The sequence below is a fragment of the Dendropsophus ebraccatus genome, chromosome 3, assembly GCF_027789765.1.
Source record: "Dendropsophus ebraccatus isolate aDenEbr1 chromosome 3, aDenEbr1.pat, whole genome shotgun sequence".
Lineage (NCBI taxonomy): Eukaryota > Metazoa > Chordata > Amphibia > Anura > Hylidae > Dendropsophus > Dendropsophus ebraccatus.
This window is the reverse complement of record NC_091456.1, coordinates 14,261,523-14,288,525: the sequence shown is the minus strand read 5'-3', so window position 1 is coordinate 14,288,525 and position 27,003 is coordinate 14,261,523. Positions and strand designations below refer to the sequence as shown.

Sequence of the window (27,003 nt, the reverse complement as noted above, 5' to 3'; positions counted from 1 at the left end):
AAGCTATGATAAACCCTGCATCTCTACTGCTGACCGTGCTTAAAAGAACATATGCCAGAATCACTTATGCGTGTAAAGGAAGATATTTCAATGGTAACTTTATGTTAGGGTTCAGAGTGTAATTTCCCTGTGAAAATAATTTAGGCTGTTAAATCCATGTCACAAAGGTTATTCCATTAATGCAAATGGGTGCTTCCAAGAGTGTACACCATACGTGCCAGCCTCTGAGACGAGAAATCTGAAAGATTATGAAGGAGAACAGAAAGCAAAGAGCATATCCTATTGCACAACACCTTTTGCTTATTTTTCCTTTTTGCTGCATTTTTTTACCTTTGCTTAACCCATCCATTTATTATACTGGGACGGAGCTCTAAGCGCAAAAAAGAGGAAGGTGAAGTTAAATAAGTTGGAATGCTTTAAAATTACTACACTTTATTGATTTGTGGACATTATGGATGTTTCTTCTGTAAAAAGTACAGATCCACACCCCATAGAGTTCTATAGGACAATCTGTGCCGCAATTACAGTCCGTACTAGAGTTTGTTAGTAATTTTTGCGAAAGCAGTTTTTTTTTTTTTATTGTGAATCCGTAAATATATACGGACAGTGTGAACAGCCCAATTGAAATCAGTGGGAGCTAAATTTGTCTGTAGTTGCAGATCCAAAATTATAGACAAAAGTACAGATTGCGTGAATGTACCTCCCTCGCTCCCCAGCCACTATCTCAGTCCCTTTCTACGCAACAGTTGCTTGTTTCTATGTCAGCACAGGGATCTGCCCAATCAGTGGCTGAGGTGAAACACTGCTGTGGCCACTGATTGGCTAAGCAGGAAGGCTTTTGTGCCAACACCAACTTAAAGGAAAACTCTGTTGTTTAATGTTTTTAGTTTAATCAACACAAATTACTAAGTTATATAACTTTGTAATGTATGTTATTAGGCTATCTGGCCCCATTCCCCCCCCCATTATGTAAGGCATGCTCAGTTCAATTGCAATCTCCAGGAAGTATCGGCACTTGGTCTCCACTGAATCTGCAAGTGAGGAGGTTTGTGGGAAAGTTTGTGCACTGTTGCATGGCAACAGCAGGGTAACAGTTTACAAAAGAAACCTTTAAGGACAGTACTGGGATTTAAGTTACTTTACTAAACACAGCAAATTTGTTGTCCCTTGCATATATGTACAGTATGTGGTACACATCTGATTTTACCACCTTTGCTGTATGACACCATCCCTTCAAGTATGTTTTTTTTTCTACTTTTCAGAACCTTGAGCCTGAATCTTTATAAAACATTTCCTTCAGAATGCCCCTTTAACTATCGAGTGACAGCTGCAGTCCACTAGATTGTGGACTCAATTAGGGATGGTCCGAAACCGCCGAGGTTCGGGTTCGTATGAACCCGAACGCTCGGCATCAGATTCTCGCTGTCTGCCCGCTCCGTGCAGCGGGTGGATACAGCGGGAGGACCACCTGGAAAACTGGGATACAGCCTATGGCTATGGCTGTATCCCAGTTTTTTAGGCGGTCCTCCCGCTGTATCCACCCTCTCCACGGAGCGGGCAGACAGTGGGAATCATTGCCGAGAGTTCGGGTTCATACGAACCCGAACCAAAGTCGGTTCGGACAATCCCTAGACTCAATGTATTGCTTTGGTTGCACTTGTAGCTCACTATTAATGAGTCTAAACATCTCTAGTAGAATGTTCCCAGCACGCAATGATCATCTCATACTAAAAGAGGACCATGAGGCCAAGGTCCAGAGAAAAGCTCTGCAGACTATGGCATCGTAAAGGGAAGGCATGCACTGAAACTAAGCTTCCATGCATTTACTAGGTTATATCTGGTGTGTTAAAAAAATGTGTTTACTTCGGTCTCTTAAGTGGAAACCACTTAGATCCAGACTACTTGAGTGAAGGACAGTAGAGTTTATCCTGACCCCGTCACCTCTCAGGCATAATGATGTCAAACTTAAGAGCACTCGAGATTACCGACATTCACGATCAAAGAACACTAGTAAATTGCAAATACATGAGATCCTGTTGTGCTAATGAACTGAACAATCATGAATCTGGGCTTCATCTGTCAAACATGGGGAGATCATGTACATGGTAGTTTATTAATGGGGGTGGTAGACAAGAGGGGAAATCTCTGGAGACACTTGACAGTTGAGGTAAGAGCCCAAAGCTGTGTCCAAAGCAGTTCTCTAGCTGTTACAAAACTACAATTCCTATTGTACTATGACTACCTACTGTAGGTTAAGGAATGAGGAACCTGTGGCCCTCCAGCTGTAGCAAAACTACAATTCCCATCATGCCTGGAGAGCCAAAATGGAGCTACAAAACCTTAACCCGAGCAAGAGGGGTGCTGTTTCTCTGAGAAAGGGGTCATGTTCTTTCAAGCCTGGATAACCCCTTAAAGGGGTACTCTGGGACCTGGTGTTGTGATATTGTAGACCTGCCTCTGACACTGATTGTCTGGGTGGGCCTGCAATGTCAAGAGAATAGGTCCAACAGGCATCCAAACAGCAGGATGGAATGGTAAGTTATCAGCAATGCCGCAGGAGCCAGGGAGGTAAGTGTCCTTACTATTAAACAACCCATCTCCGAGCATGTGTCAAAAAAGGCTCCTACCCGGAGTGCCCCTTTAAAGCAAGAGTGTTTTCTAATGAAACTATTATATCTGGTCGTCATATCTGATCAGAAGGAAAAACCTTCTAAATTTTTCACATTTTTATAACAAATTTTAAGGTTGGCCTGCGGCTTTTTTTTTTTTTTTTTTTTTTTTATTATTATTATGGAAGTCAATAGAAAAACGGATCAAAATGGATGCACACAATTGCAACTGTCTTTCCATGTGTTCTTTTCAAATAAGGATGAAAAAAAATGGATTGCAAAAACGCAGTGTGAACCCAGCCTTACACAAGTAAAAAACAGTGATTTTGTTTTTAGGCTTGGTCACACTACCTTTTTTTTTTTTTTTTTTTTTTTTTAATATAACGGATGGAAAACGGTTCATTTGTGTGCATCCGTTTTGATCCACTTCCATTATAAAAAATAAATAAATAAATAAACTGATCAAAAAGCATTTGTTTTTGTAGCATACACAAAAATGTGGTCGGAGAAGCTTTTGTGTACGTTAAAAAAATGGATGCGTTTTGATTCTTTTTTTTTTTATAAAGGAAGTCAATGGAAAAACAAATCAAAACAGATGCACACAAATAAACCTTTTTCCATCCGTTTTTAGAAACAAACAAACAATCAAACAAACAAAAAAAACAACATAGTGTCAAACCAGCCTTGCCTAGTAGAAAAAGTAGGATTAATTATATGTCAGTACTAAAAATGTAAAACAAAACAAAACACAATACTCAATTTTTTAGACCTGGAACAAATAAGAACACCTGGTTTCCGGTCTATAAATCGTGGACTGTATATCGCGCACTGGAACTACCAATCTGTTTCCAAATCTTGAACAATAATTGAGATAGTAGAAAACAGATTCAATCATGTTAAAACATCTCCCCCTAAACCAATAGGTCACCTTGCATGGTCAAAGGATAAATAAGAAAACAGAAGTTGTCAGCATGTGCTGCCGGCTGACTGAACGTTCCTTTAAATAGAGTAATTATTTGCTGAATCTGTGTATGCACTGTGACAATATGCTACACGGTGTAGCAGAACCTGTCTCCGCTCTACCAAGGATCAGATACCATATGGCCATAGGAAACAGGCTCCTAATGAAGCCACTGCTGATTTAACACTGAATCCATCTTAACAAGTGTGATTAAACAGGGAAGATATGCACTGGGGATCACACTCCGCAATCCTGTGTGGTAAGCAGAATGCAGGAGGGAGAGAAAGAGTATGAAAGGCAACCTTGGAAAGGTCATGCAATGAATCTCCTAGTAAAATTGACACTTAATACAGCAAATTATACTAAGCAACAAACATCATGCTGCGCCGTGTAAAAAGCGATAGTGCAGAAATGCAATTTTCATGATGGACTAAGAGATACACTGTACTATACTGTGGAAGCTTAAAGGGGTATTCCAGAGCCTCAAAAAAAATAAATAATAATAATAATAATAAAAGTATATATATATATATAGCTAATACATTGCTTTAATAAAGTTATATTTACCCTTTCACGACCTGGGGTTATTGATACATCAATGCCCAGGTCGTTTTTGGACATCAGCTTATGGGATCATAATGATCCCATAAGCTGATGTCCCTGAGTCTGACCCCTCTCCTCTGTCCCCTGCCGCTGTTACAATCTTGTGACAGAGGCAGGGGAAAGAGGGGAGGGGGCAGAGCTCACGGCCACGCCCGCCGTGCGCCCCGCCTTCCCTACCTGCATCCCCCGCCGGCCTCCGTGGCCAGGAAACCAGATGCCTCAGGCTTCAATCAGTTGCAATCAGTTCGCAAAGCCCCGATGGAGACTGAACAGAGAATTCTCTGTCTCAGTGGCGTAGCTATAGGGGTCGCAGGGGTCGCCAGGGCGACCGGGCCCCTACGCTAGGGGGGCCCGCACGGCCCCCCTTGCCACTTCCTCCTGTGCTCCGCCAAGGGGTCTATACTGGGGGGGCTGCACAAGGGGTCTATACTGGGGGGGGCTGCACAAGGGGTCTATACTGGGGGGGCTGCACAAGGGGTCTATACTGGGGGGGCTGCACAAGGGGTCTATACTGGGGGGGGCTGCACAAGGGGTCTATACTGGGGGGGGCTGCACAAGGGGTCTATACTGGGGGGGGCTGCACAAGGGGTCTATACTGGGGGGGGCTGCACAAGGGGTCTATACTAAGGGGGCTGCACAAGGGGTCTATACTGGGGGGGGGCTGCACAAGGGGTCTATACTGGGGGGGCTGCACAAGGGGTCTATACTGGGGGGGCTGCACAAGGGGTCTATACTTGGGGAGCTGCACAAGGGGTCTATACTGGGGGGGCTGCACAAGGGGTCTATACTGGGGGGCTGCACAAGGGGTCTATACTGGGGGGGGCTGCACAAGGGGTCTATACTATGGGAGGGGGGCTACACAGGGGGTCTATACTATGAGAGGGTTACACAGGGGGTCTGTACTGTGGGGGATCTACACAGGGGGTCTATACTGTGGGGGGGGCTACACAGGGGGTCTATACTGTGGGGGGGCTACACAAGGGGTCTATACTGTGGGGGGGCTACACAGGGGGTATATACTATGGGGGGCTACACAGGGGTCTATATCTACATTTTCTGTACTCAGAGATATCACTGTGTTGTCTGTGGCGTTACATAGGACTGCAGGTGACTACTACATTATCTGTACTCAGAGATATCACTGTTATCTGTGGTGTTACATAGGACTGCAGGTGACATCTACTGCATTATCTGTACTCAGAGATATCACTGTGTTATCTGTGCTGTTACATAGGACTGCAGGTGACAGCTACTACATTATCTGTTCTCAGAGATATCACTGTGTTGTCTGTGGCGTTACATAGGACTGCAGGTGACTACTACATTATCTGTACTCAGAGGGATATCACTGTTATCTGTGGTGTTACATAGGACTGCAGGTAATATCAGGTGACTTCTCCAGGTTGCAGAAGTTCAAACTTCATTGTGCCCTGCTGACAGTTTATTATGGGAGTTGTAGTTTTGCAGCATGTGGCTCTTCAGGTTGCAGCACTACAACCCCCATTGTTTCCAACTGGCAGTTTATGATGAGAGTTGTAGTTTTTCAGCTGGAGAGTCAAAGATTGGAATACAATGATTAGACAATGACACAGTACAGTCCATTAATTATAGGGGGCAGTAGTGCAGTACATGAGGTGGAGGCAGTGACAGGGCATTAGAACATGGTGGCACATTAGAGTCATTGGATATAACGTTAGATAGGACTTTGCCTGATCGGGTGAGATGGGGGGGCCCCAAGTTAACATTTTGCACCAGGGCCCATCAGCCTTTAGCTACGCCCCTGTGCCCTCTGCAGAGGGAGAATTCTCTGTCAGAAGCCCTATAGATGCTGCGGTCAAGCTGACCGCAGTATCTATAGGGTTAACTCTCAGCACCGAAGCGTGGCTCTGGTGGTGAGAGTTGGGGCAGGTCTTCCGGTATCACTAATAGCCGGGACCCGCTGCGGATGACACAGATGCAGCTCCTGCGCCTGTGTCATCCTGGATCGTAAACTAATTTAGCTGCAGCATCAGGCATAGGCTGTTGCGACGTTAATTTACTGTGGAGCGGCGAAAGGAGGAGGTTAATATAACGCCATTAAATAAATGTATTGCTTTTTTTTTCTGTACTACTCAACTTACATTGAGTGGCAGCAATAAGGAGCAACACAGAACCCCCTACTGCCTCCAACTTTTGTGTTCGGAACTGCAGGGCTGTCTAAGCCCTGCAGTTCCCAGACCCCGGTTTTGAATCAGCTCTGCTGCACAGCACATTCTTATATGCAGTACCTGGGGGAAGCTGTCTGCCTGTCACTGTAGCCCAGTGTGGCAGCCTCTCCAGAACAAGCGGTGATAGCTGCACTATAGTGATGGGCAGCCTCCCCTCGAATACTATATATGAGAATGTGCTGGTCTTGACTATGTTCATACACCTTAAAAAAAAAAAAAATACTATTCTACACTGTGTTTTCACTGCCAGCCAATATCCTATTGACTTTAATAGAGCTTATTATTATACTAAAAACGCGGTCGTATTTTTACCTCAAAATAACGACTGTATTTTTAATGTAATAATGTGCTCCACTGAAGTCAATGGGAAATTGTACGGCACTGCCCACACCATATAGATAATGGCCATAATTGATTACAACTATCCAAATAATGAACCCGCTCATTAAGTCCTGCTTTTGCAATATATGCTGTTTTTTTCCCACATCTGTTCACACATTTTCACAGTCTTATTCTCCTTTTATCTTAACGTGTGAGAACCTAGCCTATAGCCAAGCTCTGCCCCTATTTTCTTCTGATGTATGCATAGTTATAGCATTGTCAGAAAAAAACAAGCCATTGGTTTTTACGGTGTCTTATCACAGTGCAACTGGAGTTCATTGAAAAACACGTATTCTAATACAGGCTTTCCTTAGTAATGGAAACTTCTGATGTCTGTATGGCAGGCACTGTGACCCTTAGAGGCAATAAAAGAGGTCAAAGCTCACTAACACTACATATACAGTATCTCCATGATTGGGAAAAAAAAGAAAGAAAGAAAAGAAATAAAAAAAAAAAAAACAATACCAGAAAAAAACAAAAAACAAAACCCAACTGTTAAAAATAAGTCATTTGATTGCAACTGGAAACTGCCTATGTGTATTATATTAATGTAACATATATTAAGGCAATACATATAAAGGCCATGTTCATACGGCGTATAGGACCGGCCGTTCCATGAACCCAGCCGGTACTGGAGTACCGGCCGGATGATCTTTCTGGCCGCAGTGTTCTGATGCGGGCACATCACCGCACGTCTGCCCTCACAGCACACAATGAAGCCTGCGGCCGGAGCCGATCGCTTTATTGTGTGAACTGACATGGTTTTCTATGGCCGCAATTCAATTGAATTGCGGCCCCAGAAAACGGACATGTCAGTTCTTTGCGGCGCCGTTTAGGACCACGGCCAGAGCGTATACTATGTGTATACGCTCCGGCCAGGATCCCATAGAGCAACATGAGACTAGTCCACTTGTACAAAGTACAGCTGTTGTTGCCGATGGCAACAATGGCCGTACATTTACGATGTGTGAACATGGCCTAAAGGCCAATGTGTGAACATGGCCTAAAGGCCGCAGAAAACGGACATGTCAGTTCTTTGCGGCGCCGTTTGGGACCCCGGCCAGAGAGTATACTATGTGTATATGCTCCGGCCGGGATCCCATAGAGCAACATGAGACAAGTCCACTCGTACAAAGTACAGCTGTTGTTGCCGATGGCAACAACGGCCGTACATTTACGATGTGTGAACATGGCCTAAAGGTGCACTCCGTTAAAGAAAGATTTAATTCTGTCCATTTCTGAAACACATCCTGACTCATATCCTGAAGCTGCTGAAATTACTCACTTCCTGGTCCACTCTGTCTCTGCTCCTCTGTTCTCCCCCTCCCTTTCGAGACAGAGGTCACATGATCTCTTGTCTCTTCTGTTGCCAGGCAAGCTGTAACACCTCATCTATAACTCCACCCACCACTGACACCACACAGTGATCACCTGACCAAAGCAGAAGCAGAAGGCGCCAGTAGTGGGTAGATACCTCTGAGGTGCAATGCATGCTGGGAGATGTAATTTCCCAGCTGGGCGTTATGATGTAAAATTAGTTTGAATCTGGGGCTAGCGTAGAAAAGTAGGAAAGGTGTGCAATGATTGGTGAGTGCTTCGTTATGCTTTCTGTGCATTTAATTTTTATGGGATTGCGGAAGTTCCCCTTTAATCCAGTATTTAAAGAGAAATGTCTAATTTCCAGATTGCACTCACAGGGAAGGTGCGGAGCTCTTTTCATCTTTTTCCGATAGTCTTGTAGTTGCAGCAGAATGTTGTCAGACACAATAGTGTTTTGGCTCATAAAATAGGAATGGAACATGTGGGATTAATGAAAGGACTTTTATACAATTTTATCCTGTTAGATTATTTTCAAAGCCCCTAAATACCATAAACCATAGAACTCCCCAAACTACTCTTTAGAGATGAATCTGCAACCAACTGTAATGTACTGGCAGATAATTGATTCTCTTGTATTTTGTTATGTGCTGCAAAGAATAGCTGGAGGGATGTCATAGCACAACTAATGGATACAAATGGACTGAATTTAACAATAGTAGAAGGTATTGGATGTATGAGAGCAATGTCAGATACAGCAGGACATCAGCTTCCGTCTTAAGAGGGTCTCTGAATCCTAATTTGCTGGAAGAAGGGTTGAAATTGAGGTTTTGAAGAGTTTCACATAGGAAAATTTATCAAATTACTTTGAGGAAATGCTGACTCCTACCAGTTTATAGAAAAATAATTATATGATTCGTTCCTGTCCACAGTGCCATGTACGTCACCCCGCTGCAGAGTTTCACAAAGTTTTTTTTTTTTTCCCCCTTCACAAAGAAGTCACTTGCAGAAGATAATCAACCCACTACATTATATACATGACCTAGGTTAATCCTGGATTAAGGGCCAACCGGTGCCACGTCATCTACCCATCATCTGCCCATCACACCGAATCAGAGAAGTTTTAGGTAAATTTAAGAGTTATCCAGTGCTACAAAAACATGGCCCCTTTTTCCCCACTTTTGTCTCCAGTTTGGGTGAGGTTTTGTAACCCAGTTCCATTGAAGTAAATGAAGCTTAATTGCAAACCGCACCTGAACTGGAGAAAAGAGTAGGGGAAAAAGTGGCCATGTTTTTGTAGCACTGGATAACCCGTTTAACCCCTAGACCAGTGATTTTCAACCAGTGTGCCGCGACACATGGTCGGGTGTGCCACGGGGAAAGTTCCCCAAACTATGGTGCCCCTGCGTTTTGTTCCCCGGCAATGTGCAGCGATCAGTGGCGGATTATAATGTGGGCGGTTGCGTGGGGCACTGCGGCGGGCCGTGATGCACGCATCCAATCAATGTGTGTGCTACGGCCGCAGCACACCACGCTCCCGGTGTCAGCTGATTGGAGGAGCATGTCCGGGCACTACGGGCGGCCAGTAGGTGAGGCGGACAGCAGCGGCGACCATCTTGGAGGAGGAAGGGGGAGAGAGAAACCTGGGGATGGGGGAGAGAAACAGCGGAGAGAAGCAGGGGGGAGATAAGTTTGGTGGAGAGAAGCAGGGGGGAGAGAAGTATGGTGGTGAGAAGCACAGGAGAGAAGCATGGGGGAGAGAAGCACAGGAGAGAAGCATGGGGGAGAGAAGCACAGGAGAGAAGCAGGGGGGAGAAGTATGGTGGAGAGAAGCACAGGCGAGAAGCATGGGGGAGAGAAGCACAGGAGAGAAGCAGGGGGGAGAAGTATGGTGGAGAGAAGCACAGGAGAGAAGCAAGGGGGAGAGAAGCAAAGGAGAGAAGCAGGGGGAGAAGTATGGTGGAGAGAAGCACAGGAGAGAAGCATGGGGGAGAGAAGCACAGGATAGAAGCAGGGGGGAGAAGTATGGTGGAGAGAAGCACAGGAGAGAAGCATGGGGGAGAGAAGCACAGGAGAGAAGCAGGGGAGAGAAGTATGGCGGAGAGAAGCACAGGAGAGAAGCATGGGGGAGAGAAGCACAGGAGAGAAGCAGGGGAGAGAAGTATGGTGGAGAGAAGCACAGGAGAAAAGCATGGGGGAGAGAAGCACAGGAGAGAAGCAGGGGGGAGAAGTATGGCGGAGAGAAGCACAGGAGAGAAGCATGGGGGAGAGAAGCACAGGAGAGAAGCAGGGGAGAGAAGTATGGTGGAGAGAAGCACAGGAGAAAAGCATGGGGGAGAGAAGCACAGGAGAGAAGCAGGGGGGAGAAGTATGGCGGAGAGAAGCACAGGAGAGAAGCATGGGGGAGAGAAGCACAGGAGAGAAGCAGGGGAGAGAAGTATGGTGGAGAGAAGCACAGGAGAGAAGCATGGGGGAGAGAAGCAAAGGAGAGAAGCAGGGGGGAGAAGTATGGTGGAGAGAAGCACAGGAGAGAAGCATGGGGGAGAGAAGCACAGGAGAGAAGCAGGGGGGAGAAGTATGGTGGAGAGAAGCACAAAAGAGAAGCAGGGTGGAGAAGTATGGTGGAGAGAAGCACAGGAGAGAAGCACAGGAGAGAAGCATGGGGGAAAGAAGCAAAGGAGAGAAGCAGGGGGAGAAGTATGGTGGAGAGAAGCACAGGAGAGAAGCATGGGGGAGAGAAGCACAGGAGAGAAGCAGGGGGGAGAAGTACGGTGGAGAGAAGCACAGGAGAGAAGCATGGGGGAGAGAAGCACAGGAGAGAAGCAGGGGGGAGAAGTATGGTGGAGAGAAGCACAGGAGAGAAGCATGGGGGAGAGAAGCAAAGGAGAGAAGCAGGGGGGAGAGAAGCACAGGAGAGAAGCAGGGGGGAGAGAAGCACAGGAGAGAAGCAGGGGGGAGAAGTATGGTGGAGAGAAGCACAGGAGAGATACACAGGAGAGAAGCATGGGGGAGAGAAGCAAAGGAGAGAAGCAGGGGGGAGAAGTATGGTGGAGAGAAGCACAGGAGAGATACACAGGAGAGAAGCATGGGGGAGAGAAGCAAAGGAGAGAAGCAGGGGGGAGAAGTATGGTGGAGAGAAGCATGGGGGAGAGAAGCACAGGAGAGAAGCAGGGGGAGAAGTATGGTGGAGAGAAGCACAGGAGAGAAGCAGGGGGGAGAAGTATGGTGGAGAGAAGCACAGGAGAGATACACAGGAGCGAAGCATGGGGGAGAGAAGCAAAGGAGAGAAGCAGGGGGAGAAGTATGGTGGAGAGAAGCACAAAAGAGAAGCAGGGGGGAGAAGTATGGTGGAGAGAAGCACAGGAGAGAAGCACAGGGGGGAGAAGTATGGTGGAGAGAAGCACAGGAGAGAAGCACAGGGGGGAGAAGAAAACAGGCCCAGGTTTCACACTGAGTGAGTATAAATACATTTAGAATCTATATTATTAACTATATGTATAATATGTACTGTTTTAGTGTCATTTTGTGCCATTTTGGTTGGTGGTGTGCCCCGGGATTTTTTAAGTATAAAAAGTGTGCCGCGGCTCAAAAAAGGTTGAAATTCACTGCCCTAGACAACCTAGGACGTACCGCTATGCCACAGCGTATAAGTGTAAGTGACAGGGGGAGCTACAACAACTTTATTTTCCAATATATGTTCATTTATTAGACAGTCGAGAATAGTTTTCATTTTCAGACAACCCCTTTAAAGCGAATGTATCATTATAACTACTCAATTAAGATTTTCATATCACCTGATCAACACCGTCGCACATTGTAACAGTGCTGTCCGTTCCTCCCATTGCTGCCGGTTCTTGAGATCTCCTCCTGTTTAACTTATGAAAATGTCCGTTTTTGTGCTCTATAGGTGGGCCCAGTGCCCCCAGTGCATCAATATCTCCTTTATGCACCTTTAGAATCAAGTCTGTCCCCGGCCTAATGCGCCACTGAAAGAAGGAGATATTGGTGCACTGGGGGCGCTGACATTTGCACAAGTACATAACGGAGGAAAGCTCAAGAAACGGGCGTCAATGGGAGGAACGGACAGCAACGCTACAATGTGTGCGGCTGTGTCAATCAGATTATATGAAATTTTTATTTAAGTAGTTATAGTGGTACATTCTCTTTAAGGCTATGTTCACACTCAATGGCACTCTATTACAGATCCTGTTTCAAGGCTCAACTATTGTGCCAGGAGGGCCACACAGACGTATGCTGGACGGTTTGTGCAACCCTGTACTTCATTCGTTTGCTACTAATCCCCTATTACATTGAAAGATGTGCTGACCCTATTAGACAGGGCAATATCTGATAATCACTCCATGTAATAAGGCCCTTACATCTATTTATCTAATCTTCCTTGTGAAGAGCCCCCTTCCCCCCTTTAAGATGCCCCCTGTCCACTTTATCTCATTGCTCACACATACCAAGAACACTTATATCACAGTCAGTTATTAGAAAAATCCTGAAATATTCTCACCATAGAGAGAGGAACTATTCCCAAAATATCTTTCTGGCTAATGTAGACTTCCGAGAGGACCATGTCACTTGTTGCTTTTCCAAGATACTCCAGCTGCCATGAAATAGGTTGTGTACCGGACAGGCTGCTAAAACTGGTGATCTCAAAGTTCATTTGAACGACCTCGGTAAAAAGATTGTTGCTCCTAGAAAACAAAAGTAAGAGACAATATTGATAAATTCTCTTGCTCTACTCGTCATTAGTTATTTTTGCTCATATATACTACATGCTAAAATATAACACCATCAATGGTGTAGCTACCATGATGGCAGACGACCACGCAGCTGCTACGGGGTCCGGGCATGCACGGGAGGGAGCCTGCACAAGATTCATGTGACCCAATACAGTTTTTTGCTATGGGACCCCATGAATCCTAGCTACGTCCCTGATAACCATATGTGAAACATCATATCAGCAGACCTGTGTTCTAAAGGGAATCTGTCAGATAGATAGGAGATAGATAGATAGATAGATAGATAGATAGATAGATAGGAGATAGATAGATAGATAGATAGATAGATAGAAGATAGATAGATAGGAGATAGATAGATAGATAGATAGGAGATAGATAGATAGATAGATAGATAGATAGATAGATAGATAGATAGATAGATAGAAGATAGATAGATAGATAGATAGATAGATAGATAGATAGATAGGAGATAGATAGATAGATAGATAGATAGATAGATAGAAGATAGATAGAAGATAGATAGAAAGATAGATAGATAGATAGATAGATAGATAGATAGATAGATAGGAGATATATAGATAGATAGATAGATAGATAGATAGATAGGAGATAGATAGATAGATAGATAGATAGATAGGAGATAGATAGATAGATAGATAGATAGATAGATAGATAGATAGATAGATAGGAGATAGGAGATAGATAGATAGATAGGAGATAGATAGATAGATAGATAGATAGGAGATAGATAGATAGATAGATAGATAGATAGATAGATAGATAGATAGATAGATAGATAGATAGGAGATAGATAGATAGATAGATAGATGCAGCTATGGAAACCACAGATAAAATATTGGGGCAGATTAATTTAACTGCCTGAAAGAAAAACGTCTTACGACAAACACATTTTATAAAGATTACTGTAAGGAAATGAAAGCTGTGCTGTGATTGGCTAACAGAACAATAGAGAACAGAAGAACAGAGAACAGAACCAGGTACAATAGTAAAATAAGACACAGAGTGAAATCAAAGAAACAACTCTGTAGTAAAACCATTTACCATGCGCTTAACATCTAAAATCTGCTTTATGTCTCTATAACAATAGAAATCCTCCTATAACACCTACAATGTAGTGCCCAGGAATAGTTCCTAGAAGCAGCCCACATCATTTGGTAGTTGATATTTTGTCAGACATATCCGACTCCTGCCAGATGAAAGCTTTATTCCAAATATCTTCTTCTCTTTAACATTCCTCCACATTTAACCAGTTGCAAATTTCAGTAAAATATTCTTTGAAAATTCGGTTTATCCTAGTTCATTCTAGGCCATTTTTTAAAGACCATATTACAATAGAAAGAAAGAGGGTAAGGGAAGGAAAATTAAATGGGTACTGGACGGAAGGAAAATGTAATTCTTTCACATCAACTACTATCAGAACATTATATAGATTTGTAATTTACATCTATTTAAAAATCTCAAGTCTTCCAGTACTTATCATGTGCTGTATGTCCTGCAGGAAGTGGTGTATTCTTTCCAGTCTGACACAGTGCTCTCTGCTGACACCTCTGTCCATGTCAGGAACTGTCCAGAGAGGTTTTCTATGGGGATTTGCTGCTGCTCTGGACAGTTCCTGACATGGACAGAGGTGGCAGCAGAGAGCCCTGTGTCAGACTGGAAAGAATACACCACTTCCGGTAGGACATACGGCAGCTGATAAGTATCAGAAGATCTGAGATTTTTAAACAGAAGTAAATTACAAATCTATATATAATGTTCTGACAGCAGTTGATTAGAAAGGAAAACATTTTCGCCAGAGTTTTAGGGTGCGTTCACACGTCCAGGATCTGCAGCAGATTTGATGGAGCAGATGTGAATCTGCAGCAGATGTGCAGCAGATCCGCAGCAGATTCGATGGCCCAGAATTGAAATGCTTTGAATCTGCAGCTTCAAATCTGCGCCATCAATACTGCTGCAGATCCTGTACGTGTGAACTGCAGCAGATTTGATGGCGCAGATTTGCAAATCAGAGCAAATCAGTTCTGGGCCATGAAACCTGAGTACGGAGTACTTCAAAAATAGCCGGCAATGATGCTGAATGCCGATGCCTCTAATAGTTAATATATTAAATTAATAAAACACATTTTCTTTGTAATAAAGTCCCTTTCGTTGTTCAATAATTCAATTCTAACGAATCCCTCATTTTGCAATTAAATATACTGTTAAAATAAATATATATATAAATAAATGTAGATTTATATATATATATATATATATTTATTTTTTGACAGTATATTTAATTGCACAATGATGGATTCGTTAGAATTAAATTATTGAACAACGAAACTGATTTTATTTCAACGAAAATGTGTTTTATTCATTAAATATTAATTAGTACAGGAAGCTCCAGTAAGCCGTTAATTCATATTGCCGGCAAAAGAGCTTTCTGTACTAATCATCACTTTACTTTAATTAAAACATCAAATGTTTCTTCTAATTATGTTATCACAATAGCATTATTAGAAGAAACATTTAGAATTATATGTGCGCTCAGCTGATTGGCTGATCGGCTGAGCGCACATATAATTAGCGGGTCCGCAGCACAGTGACTTTAATTATTTATTTATTTAAAAAAAAAACGCATAGGGTCCCCCCTATTTTTATAACCAGCCGGGTTAAAAACCAAACGACAGCAGCCTGTTAACACCAGGGTGGGAAGAGCCATTGGTTTAGGCCCTCCCCAGCCTAAATCTTACCAGCCTGCTGCCGCCCGGTCCAGGAGCGCCAATTTTGACACTCCGGGACCACTGGCACCCGGCTCTTCCCAGTACCCCTGGTGGCATTGGGTACTGGGGTAATAATAGGGGGTTAGTGTTAGCCATTTTATACCGGCTAACACTAGGCCCCAACTTAGTCATGGATTCCGTCTATTAGACGGCTTTCACTACTAAGTCTATAAAGTAAAGAAATAAAGACAAGACACAAGTTAAAAAAAAAAATTATTCAAATAAAAACACCCTTGGGGGCCAGACTGATGTCAGACTGCACCCATCCCAGCAAGGAAGGGGTTAAGTGACCCCCCTACCTTGCTGGGAGGGTTGCAGTGCTGGGGAGGGGGTGGGGAGAGCTCTATACTCACCCCGATGTGTCCTCTTCGCTGGTCTGCAGCACAATGGAGTCACTGTACTGCGGACCCGCTAATTATATGTGCGCTCAGCCGATCAGCCAATCAGCTGAGCGCACATATAATTCTAAATGTTTCTTCTAATAATGCTATTGTGATAACATAATTAGAAGAAACATTTGATGTTTTAATTAAAGTAAAGTGATGATTAATACAGAATGCTCTATTGCCGGCAATATGAATTAACAGCTTATGGAGCTTCCTGTACTAATTAATATTTAGTTAATAAAACACATTTTCGTTGTAATAAAATCAGTTTCGTTGTTCAATAATTTAATTCTAACGAATCCATCATTGTGCAATTAAATATACTGTCAAAATATAAATATATATATAAATATACATTTATTTATATATATATTTATTTTAACAGTATATTTAATTGCAAAATGATGGATTCGTTAGAATTTAATTATTGAACAACGAAAGGCACTTTATTACAAAGAAAATGTGTTTTATTAATTCAATATATTAACCATGAGAGACATCGGCATTAGTGCAGAGGATAGCAAACCCCGGTAATAGCAATTCATGTAAACTGTGTTCCCTGCTTTCCCAGATGCATCCAGAGGTGTTTGCATCACTTTCTTAAGATTTTATTTGTTATTTTTAGTTGAACCAGATTTCCAAGTAAATGACCGTATGTTTTCAGCCGCATGTCTATTTTTTCCCACGGCCGTAGTTTCATCCGCACATTTACAGCCGCATAAAAAATACAGCTGCACAGTTACATAGTGTGAACCTAGCCTTAAAGAGATAGTCAGTATGTTCACCCTGCCGTATTTCACATAAATGCTAGTTATAATGATATACTGCATTATTCAGGTTCATCTGAGCTAGTTAATTGGACACTTAGATGGCCTAATTGTCGCAAGTAGCCAAAGAGCTCATTGAATTGTTCACCTTCACTACTGCCGTCAGCATTTTGATCCTTTTTCCCATTAACTTCCATTATTACAAAACGGATAAAAAACTGGATCAATACGCATCAGTTTTTTTTAGTGTACACAAAAACATGGTCGACCACGTTTATGTGTGCACTAAAAAAAAACAAAAAACGGATGTGTTTTGATCCTTTTTTTATATAATGGAAGTCAAATGCATCTGTTTTTTTTATCCTTTTTTTTTTTTTTTTTGTGTGCATAAAAACGGATGGAAAAAATAGACTGAAAAAAAGACAATATGAACCCAGCCTTACCAGCACAAAGGTTCTGCTGGCAAATACAACTTTTAGTGTTGTATAAACAAAAAGTTGTGAAAAAAAATTAGCTTATTTGTGGGCTGATCTCTGGCTCATTGGGAACTCGACCAATATTATCCACATGGCCATGGATCATTTGTAGGCTATGTTCACACACTGTAATACAATGGCCGTTGTAGTACAGAGCAGGGAGCGGCCGGCATGTAGTATGTTCCTACAGCTGATACTGCAGTAGTAACATTATCTCTTTACTATTTGGATTGTGCACACCTTCGGATGTGCACACAATTCAATTAAAGGTGTACTCCAGCGAAAAGCTTTTTCCCAGTAATTGAAACACATTACAAAGTTATATAACTCTGTAATATGCTTTAATCACTTAGCTGCCCCCCTTCCCTATCTTTTCCCCCTCAATCCCCCACCAGGAAGTGAAGTAAACTCATTCTTTCCTAATGACTGTTGACCCCAGGCTTTTCTGTGGCAGCCATTTTGTGACAATGACATCATCAAGAGGGAGGCGGGTCTAAGCCCGGTTAGGCCAGCCTCCCTTTGTCAGATGACACAGGTTGCTCAGCTCTGGTTGGCCAAACAAGATGTAAGCCATCTAACAGTTTTACAGAGTCAGACATCCCAGGAGACAAAGTGCATAATAGGAAACCCCAAACCAGGAAGTGAAGAAAAAATTAAGCCACCAACTGGAGCTTCAGGTACCTGCAAACAGCGGGAAATTCAAACAGAAACAAGCTCTGGAGGGATGGTAAATGTAAAAACTATGATTGATCATTTTTTTTTTAAATCAGTGCCAGAGTACCCCTTTAACCAATCTGCGGCCGTGGAAAATTATTAATCAATTATTTCTGGAGTCTGCAGTGAACAACGTCTTTAGTGTTTACAGTGTGTATACACTACGGCCGTTGGAAAATTGCAATAAATGGGATTGTATTAATTTAATTAACAGCGGCCGTTCAAAGAACAGCCATTGTTAATTAAATTAATACATTGTGTGAACATAGCCTTTTAGTGGTTATTATTATTATTTTTTTTAAGCTTTTGCTCAGTATAGGTTTACGGGGTTTTGCTTTTTTCGTGACTAGGCTATATTTTATGTAGGTGCCATGTTTTAGTACATACAGGTCTCAGTATGGTGTGTTTTTTTTTTGTTTTTTTTTAATGAGGACGTCTAAGTTGCAAATACCTAGGTGGTCATTAATCTTTACATGACAACACTTGTCTTGGTTGTTTGACATTCTCTGTCAAACAGCTCAGTCAATTCATGTTAATATCCATCAATAGTTTCTGGACTTTATCATACGCAACAATATGGATTATTCCCATAATGCCTCTGACATTGGTTATTGGATATGCTCAAACAAAACCATACTGTCATCAAAATCAATACTGACTGCCAAAATCCTTATAATTAGAAAGAGTGATGATGTCATCCGGTCATTTTTTTTTATATTTTTTCATTTTATCTCCTTATAAAAGCTAATTACTTCCTTTAAGCAACTCTGTAGCCACAATCTGCCTCCCCAAAACTGCTTTTAATCCAAGTTCTGTCCTGGGGTTCTTTCTGCAAATGATGCAGTTATTGTCCTAAAAAACAACTTTGAAACTTGCAGCCATGTGTCAAATTGGTGTGGCCTAGAGTGTCTGTGCCGTAGGCCTGCACCACCCCTCCGTCCCTCCTCCCAGCCCTTCTCATCAATAGGAATGCTCCAGGCAGGTATTCTTCTATTCCTCACCTGTGTGAACACTGAACATGAGTTGGATTATTAAGGCACCTGTGCAGTGTTCAGACAAGTAAGAAATTGGAAAAGTTCTGACAGGGGCATTCCTAATGGTGAAGAGGGTGGGGAAGAGGGACGGAGAGGCGGTGCAAGGTTAGGGCACAGACACTCTAGGCCATGCCAATTTGACACAGGGCTGCAAAGTTGTTTTTTAGGACAATAACTGCATCACCTTCCGAATGGACCCCAGGACAGATCTTGGATTAAAAGCAGCTATCCGAAGGTACAAGTGGTTTGGGGAGGCAGATTGTGGATACAGAGTCACTTTAAAACATGCCATTTCCTAAAGATTAGAATTCCTTGAACTATGAGGCTTGTCCAACATTCCCCCCCTTGCTATAAATAAAATCCACCCCCTTGCTCGGCGTAGTTGGCCGGTTAAGCGTACACGTCGAATGTTTGGAAGTCCATAAAACTTAAGTTCTAGATGCTATACACCAGCCTTTAAAAGAAAATAAATTGTACTGTTCTGAAGCCATGAAACGGGTTGGATTGAAGCAGAAGTTAATACAAATCACTCCAAATTCTATAATCTTCTTGCGGACATCAGACGATTGATGTTCCCCTTGGCATCTCAGCTGCTAGCAATGTGCTTTTTGGCTTTCAAAATGCTGCCGTTTCCTTGATTCACAGTCTCGGGAAAAGCAGATATTTTCTCAGCCTGCCATAAACAGCTTGATGCATGCATTCTGTCTATGATTGAACGCTTACATTTCTACAGGTGTTAAATATGGAAAAGGATCACCATGTTACGTTAGCTGTGTTGTGCAAACACACGGAAGAATAATCATCTGCACTTAGAGATGAAACGTCTTTTACCAGAGAGTTTCAAAGAACTTTATAGAAGGAAATGTAAATGTGCATAGTGAACCGGGGACATCTTCTATAGCATAGCAGGCGGAGGCAATCTCTGTCTTTCCAGCTGTCATTGAACTACAGACCTCAGCAGGCACAGCTTTCACACTTAAAGAACTGTAGACTTTTGAAATAAAAACGACAGTTTTACGCCAAAATGCAGGCAAAAAGAAAAAACGACAACTCGACAAAATCTACGACTTGTAAATTGACACAACATTAAATATATAACTCTCTGCTTATTTCTATTAAAGGGGTTGTACTGTATTAGGCCATGTTCACACAACATGCGTGTTGTAGAAATCACGGCCATTGTTGCAAATTGAAACAATGGCCGTGATCTATACAGCACACAGGATGTACGTGAAAGCATAGGATCCCGGCTGGAGTGTATACACATAGTATATACTCCGGCCGGGACCCCTAGCGTCGCTGTAGAAAACTGACATGTCCATTTTCTGCGGCGGCTATTCATTGAATAGTGGCCGCAGAAAACCCTGTCAGTGCACACAATGGAGCGTGCAGCTCCGGACGCACACTCTATTGTGTGCAGTGGGGAATTCTGATGCGTCCGCACCAAAATTAAGCAACACTAAAGATCATCCTGCAGTGTCGGCCGTTATCATCTTCTCTAATACCGGCCATTCCATGACCCGGCCAGGTCACTGAACGGCCGATCTCTTACCAAGTGTGAACATAGCCTTAAAGAATAAAAACAAAAAGCAAGTTAGCATTCTTCCAAAAACCTGTTTATCGATTTTGCCTGGTATTGAAGCCAGGCTCGGACTAGCCCACCAGGGAGTCGGGGAATTCACTGGTGGGCCAGCTAGAAGGCCAGGTGCTCTGCATGGCACATTTAATTGTAAAGGAGTCCTAAGGATGTGCTTATAGTTACATGCAGCAGGGCAGAGTGCCTTTGTCTTCTTAATCTGTCACTTTTGTGGTCGCTGGCAGCATGAAGCCTTTGGCCACAAGAGGCCGCTCTCTTTCTGTGCACAGGTGAGTGATGTCCTCATACACAGCAGGATTGGAGGTAAGATGCAAGAGGACAATGAAGGAGCCAGGAGCTTCCAGAGACAGCACCACTCTTGTCTCCTGTTTGGGTGCAGGTTTTGCAACTCAGTTCCATTGAAGTGAACGGAGCTTAATTGCAAAACCTCACCGAAACTGTAGACAAGAGTCAAGCTGTTTCTGGAAGAAAGCGGCCATGTTTTTTCTAAGCCTGAATAACCCCTTTAAAGTCAATCTGTCAGATGTAATTCACGTTCCAAACTGCTGACTAGATAACTATTATAGCATGAAGACACATTAATGATTTACTCAAATGTTGGAAGTAAATTACCATGAATGTGTAATGCGCTCCAGGATTTTGATGATTTTGCACAAATGAAAGGTCATGGCGGTTTCTGAGCCCTTAAAGTAGCAGAGATGAGGGGTCCTGTACTATTTCCCTGGCAGCTGCTCTCACTTACATTGTGTACATTGTGCGCTGCCCGAGACGCGGAGAAGAAACTGTGGTCGGAGATTTGTTTCTCCCCTGTGAGCTGTACAAGAATCTACCTTAAAAGTGAGATGGAGTCTTTATCATTTTTACTTGCCGGGCAAAGATAAATGTTCAACGTTACCGCGTGGCTGTAGAATACAGAGGAACACAATTCTTTTAGTAACAAGCAAAGGAACCAACGGGAACCAGATGTATTACCCTCTAAACCACAGTTACATAAAACCTTATATTGACTACCCATTAGTGTGGATACAAATTGTTGCTCTAATTTCCTGTTTACCAAATTCTAGAGCAATTTCAATCAATTAAATCAACTTAATTTACAAGTGTAAACTTTAACGGAAAAAAGTTTCCTGGTTCTTCATAAAGTCATTTTTATGACCTGTACCTACCGTACATTTGCTAGGCCAGGTGCATTGCCGCTCATAAGGCTACATTCAATGGGCTGTGTGCAAGAGCAGTGCTGATACATGCAATGTCATTGCTCACCTCACAGCCACCAGCCCACCATGCTGAAAGGTTATGTTCACACAGAGTAAAACAGGTGTAATTCCGTGGCAGAACTTTCCTCCGTGGAATCCCGCCTGTCTCAGTGTGTCAAAGCCCGTCTATGGGACAGTGCACGCTCCCCCGCTGCTGCCGCTCTCCACTCAGGATAGTGACATGTCACTTGTTTGAGCAGGGAGGGGCGGCTGCGAAGGAGCTGTGACGCACTGAGACAGGCGGGATTCCACGGAGGAAAGTTCCGCCTGTTTTAATCAGTGTGAACATACCCAAAAGAAGCACAATGCGTTGGAGCACTGGTTTATATCAATGTTGCACCACCATGCACCACAACTGAAAAACTGATTTTTAAAGGTTTTAAAGATAAAGGTTTTTTAAAGATAAATAGGTCTTAACGGATGCATAATATAAAACTAAACATATCTTAAATGTACATACCTATTGAGAATGCACCATTTAAAGGGGTTGTTCAGTAAAATATTTTTCTTTCAAATCATCTGGTTTCAGAAAGCTATACAGTTTTGTAATTTACTTCTATTTAAAAATCTCAAGTCTTTCCGTACTTATGTCCTGCAAGAAATGTTGTTTTCTTTCCAATCTGACACAGTGCTCTCTGCTGCCACCTCTGGCCATGTCAGGTCCAAAGCGGTAGCAAATGCCCATAGAAAACCTCTCCTGCTCTGGACATCAAAGGAGAGGAAGAACATTGCAGTCATTTAAGTTACTTTACCAACTTGCATTCTGTACTCCTTTATTTTATGTATAGCATGTGGTCTGCATCTGAGTTTATCAATGCGTTTCCAGGTCAGACCGGCCTCCTTATTAGGTGCACCTTAGGAAGAGGCCAGTCCGGCCTGGAAACCTGTTGTCCTTTTACCCTTTTATGTATTTTATTGTTTTGCTAATTCAATTTTATATTCTATATTATCTGTCCCATGGTGGATAAGCTAGACCTACTCACTTGTGTTTAGATCAAGTGGATTGGAGGTGTGGTTGCTGTTTCTCCCCAGGAGGGCTGCGGTCCCATAGTCCCGCACGCTGTAGTGAAAATTGGTAGTGAAAATTCTTTGTATTCCGATACTTGATACTTCTCCACCATGGAGCGCTGTCTTTGCTTGTTCCTGTAGTCTCAGGAGAGACAGCCTTCTCAGCAAGCTGGAGACGACTACAGACAACAAAGACCAGTAGGTGGACACCAGGGGAGCATGGACAGGTAAGCATACCCCCCCCCCTTTTTTTTGTATTCTATAGTGCAGACGCCATCTTTACAAACTCGTTCCAAACTTTGCTAAAACGGTGCCGAACTGAACTTTTTGCAAATTTAGGAACGAATCTTGATTTGTAAGATTCATTTTGCTCATCGCTAATCAAGAGCCTTTGTTTGAGACTTTTCAAGATACACTTTATGCCAAGCTGATTGATAAATGTGGGCCAAAATCTTCATGTTGTTTGGAAATTTATATGTAAAAAATATTCCTCATCTGTTATGTAGTAGAAGTGACTAAATAATTAACATAATAACCATATTACTTGACTAATGCTGCGTTTACACGGAATGATTATCGTGCGAATTCGCACGATAACGATCAAATTCAAACGATAATTGTACGTGTAAATGCAGCGAACGATCAAACGACAAGTGATAAATCATTTATTTTGATCTTTCAACAACTTCTCAAATTGTCGTTGATCGTTCGCAAAAAATTCACAGATCGTTTCGTGTGTTAAGGGATCGCAAAACGAATTTTCCGCACGATATAGCACACCGTCTAAACGTTGATCGTTAGAAAAAAAAAAAGTTACTCCAACATTGTTAATCGTACGATCGGGCGAATTATCGTTCCGTGTAAACGTAGCATAAGAAAGCATTACTGACTGCAAATGTGTATTCTGTGTCAGTAAATACCCCTTCAACAATGTGTAGTGGAACGTTGTATAATTTTATAACCTACATTCTGTATCACTTGCTTTCGGTTTTTAGGATCTCTGACAACTGTTAAAGGGGTTATCCAGCGCTAAATGGGCACTTTCCTCCAGAGACAGCACTCCTCTTGTCTCCAGGTCAGATATGGTCCTCCTTCCCCCAGTTCTGAGTTGCTGCTTTTGGCTGAAAACACAAAAATCTGTGTGTGATATTTTCTCTCTGTCTCTCCCTCCTCCTCCCTTCTGAGAGGGCTGATGTAAACAAGTCCATGGCAGGCTGTATCTGCAACATTGTAGGTTCTTTGTAATGTTGGGAGGGTTATTCTGAGAACAAGTTGCTAATGACATCACTGTGAATAATTCTCCCGGCATTAATAATAAGCTACAATGTTGCAGATAAAGCCAGTCAGGGACTTGTTTACATCAGCTGTCTCAGAAGGGAGGGGGAGGAGGGGGAAACAGAGTGAAAGGCTCACGCACAGATTTTTGTGTTTTCAGCAGAAAGCAGCAGCTGAGAACTGGGGGAAGGAGACTAAATAGATAATAACAAGTATGGAAGGAATTGTTAGTCTCATCATGGGCAGCAACATATCAATGGCGTAATGGGCCATTCATGTATGCAAGCAAAATTTTAGAAACTTCAGAAGATTTGATATAGAGAGTATATTAGAAAATTCTAGAACCTGACATTATGATACCATATGCCCTTCATTATGCCTGGGATGCAAAGTACTGAACTTGGTAGTGACATAGTGACCCTTGCTATGGTGCAATGTACTGACTAAAGCTTTTTGGTTGCATTTTCTAGTTTATATTGCCATGTGCGAGTGATATACAGCCCGAGAAATGATTTCCATATGTGCTAGATAGGCAAGCCAGCTATCATTATTTTTTTTTATTGTTGTCCAATAGTATTGATGTTAGGTTCTCATTAATGCAAATATAATTATGGTTTGCAATTACCCGAGACAGTAAAAAGGGATTTTATTTTTCTCATTATGATGCTATGTACTCTCCAGTGGCAATAGAAGCTGATGGTCTGGCCTTGTTTAAATGATGGAAGAGTCCTACTAAATACTTCCACGGCGTGAATGAAGTGTTTTGTTTTTTTTGTTTTTTTTTTTACCCGTACTTATTATGTATCAGCTCGGAAGCGTAATCAATTATGTATATGGAATATTGCAAAACAACCTGTGGTCATTGTTCAAAGTCACTGGCGACTCACTGCAAGCGATCCTAGCAAAATGCGGTAAGAAATTCATCAAGAGAAGTATGGATTTTGTGTTAACAGTAATGAAAATGAAATGGGCAAAATATATGGGATGGTTTCTATGGTTTATGGAAACAAATGAAAAACAAACAAAACTTGATAACGGATTGGAAAAGCCAACAATGTAGCTTCTTCAGGTAGCGGGCGTTCCACCAACAAGTCGTCCTAGGGGCCGTATTACACGGGACGATTATCGTACGAAAAATCGTTAGATCGTTCGGATTTAAATGATAATTGTTTCGTGTAATGAGAAATCGTTGGTCGTTTGATAGAATTCAGACTTATTTTTATTGTTTGATCGTTCGCACATCGTTCTCAGTGGCCGAAACGTAGGCAGTAGCAATGACAAAACGAACCCACGAACGATCATACGTAACGACTATCGTTCCGTGTAATTGGGCGAATGATTTCGGGTCATTTGCCACAGCGGTTGTTTGAGATCGTTTATCGTAAAAAAAAACGCTTGGTGTAATAGTACCCTAAGGCTATGTTCACACACAATATTTTTCTTCAGTAATTTTCAACCAAAACCAGGAGCGGATTGGAAACAGAGAAAGGCTATGTTCACACACTCGTGAAATTTAGTGGATGGCCGTCATTTAATAGTAAATAATTGCCATTATTTTAAAACAATGGCTGTTGCTTTGAAATAACGGCCAGTGTGTAAAATTACTGACAAAAATACTGAGCTAAAGTACTGCGTGTGAACATAGCCTAAAGGTAGCTTCGCACATACCGGATTCGCAGTGGATTTTACGCTGCCACTTCAAGCCCTCACCGCCCACAACATACGTCATCTGTTCGACACCGCGGCTGTATCTGAGGCTCCCAGCTCCCGTCAGCCCCTCTCAGCCAATCAGTGCACGGCCTCGTACCGAAGCTACCCTTAAGGTAATTTATGTGTATTCTTTGGAAGAAAGGCCGGCTAAACCCAGGACATATCTAGTGATGCTGTCACTAGGGATCGGCAGGAATTATTTTACTGCTATACTATACCATATCTCATATAATTAAAAATAAAAAAATAAAATAAAAAGTTTTTTGGAAGAAAGGTAAGAAACAATACTGAAACAATTTGTGAACAATGATTCTGTAGCTTGTAAACAACTTCTTTTTCTTCTTCTGCAATGTCTATCATTGGTCTTAGTAATAGCATTCTGCTTATCCAGTGAGGTGTCAAATGTGTCTTTGATATGGTATGTTTTATTTGTCATCTGTCCTGTGCTTCAGTGACTATACCGAACCTACAGAACAAAGACCAATCAATATCTGGTGTTCTTACTTTCTCACTAAGGGCCGTCTAATATGATGCACTAGGTAAGTAAGCATAAATCTGCTAGATCAGCACTCAGTTAAAAGCCTATTATATGGCTCTAAGAATGTTAACAATGCTTTATATAGTAAATAATAAGGATTATACTTACCTGTCCATGCTCCTCCAGTGTCCTCCTTTTTTCCGCTCAACACAGCCACCACTGAAGCTTCTGAAGTGGCAGGCCACTCAGCCAATTACTGACTAAGATGGGACAGCACCACAGACAGTGATTGGCTGAGCAGCCTGACATTCAGAGACTGCGATGAGTGGGGAACAGGCAGGAGGACACTGCAGGAACATGGACAGGTAAGTATACATTTTCATTATTTTCTTTATACAGTCATCATCCACCGGCCGTGCATCATGACGTGTAAAAGTAATGCACGACCGGCGACCAATGATTTTTAAAATGTCAAAATAAAACAATGGCTTTGGCTGATCCCTGTCTTAATTATACAGAGCAATATCTTCTCAAATTCGTCAGGTAATTGCTTCATGTAATATGTTCTAAGAAGTAGATGGAGGCTAACAGTATTTATTGCCCTGCCATAATCCATTATCACAGCTAGACTATATACTACCGCTATAATTTCCCACTTCAAATCAGTTTCTACTCCGCACTTGGAGA

At 42.4% G+C, this 27,003-nt stretch overlaps 1 protein-coding gene across 2 annotated transcripts in view; it reads right to left on the bottom strand.

Annotated features, from left to right (window-relative positions):
* TMEM132C (transmembrane protein 132C) overlaps nucleotides 1–27,003 on the bottom strand; it is a 431,549-nt gene that overhangs the window by 86,818 nt on the left and 317,728 nt on the right. For both annotated transcript variants that reach the window (XM_069960966.1, XM_069960967.1), the window contains one exon: nucleotides 12,598–12,781. In XM_069960966.1, the coding sequence (XP_069817067.1) occupies nucleotides 12,598–12,781 (184 nt within the window). The remainder of the gene's footprint in view (nucleotides 1–12,597; nucleotides 12,782–27,003) is intronic.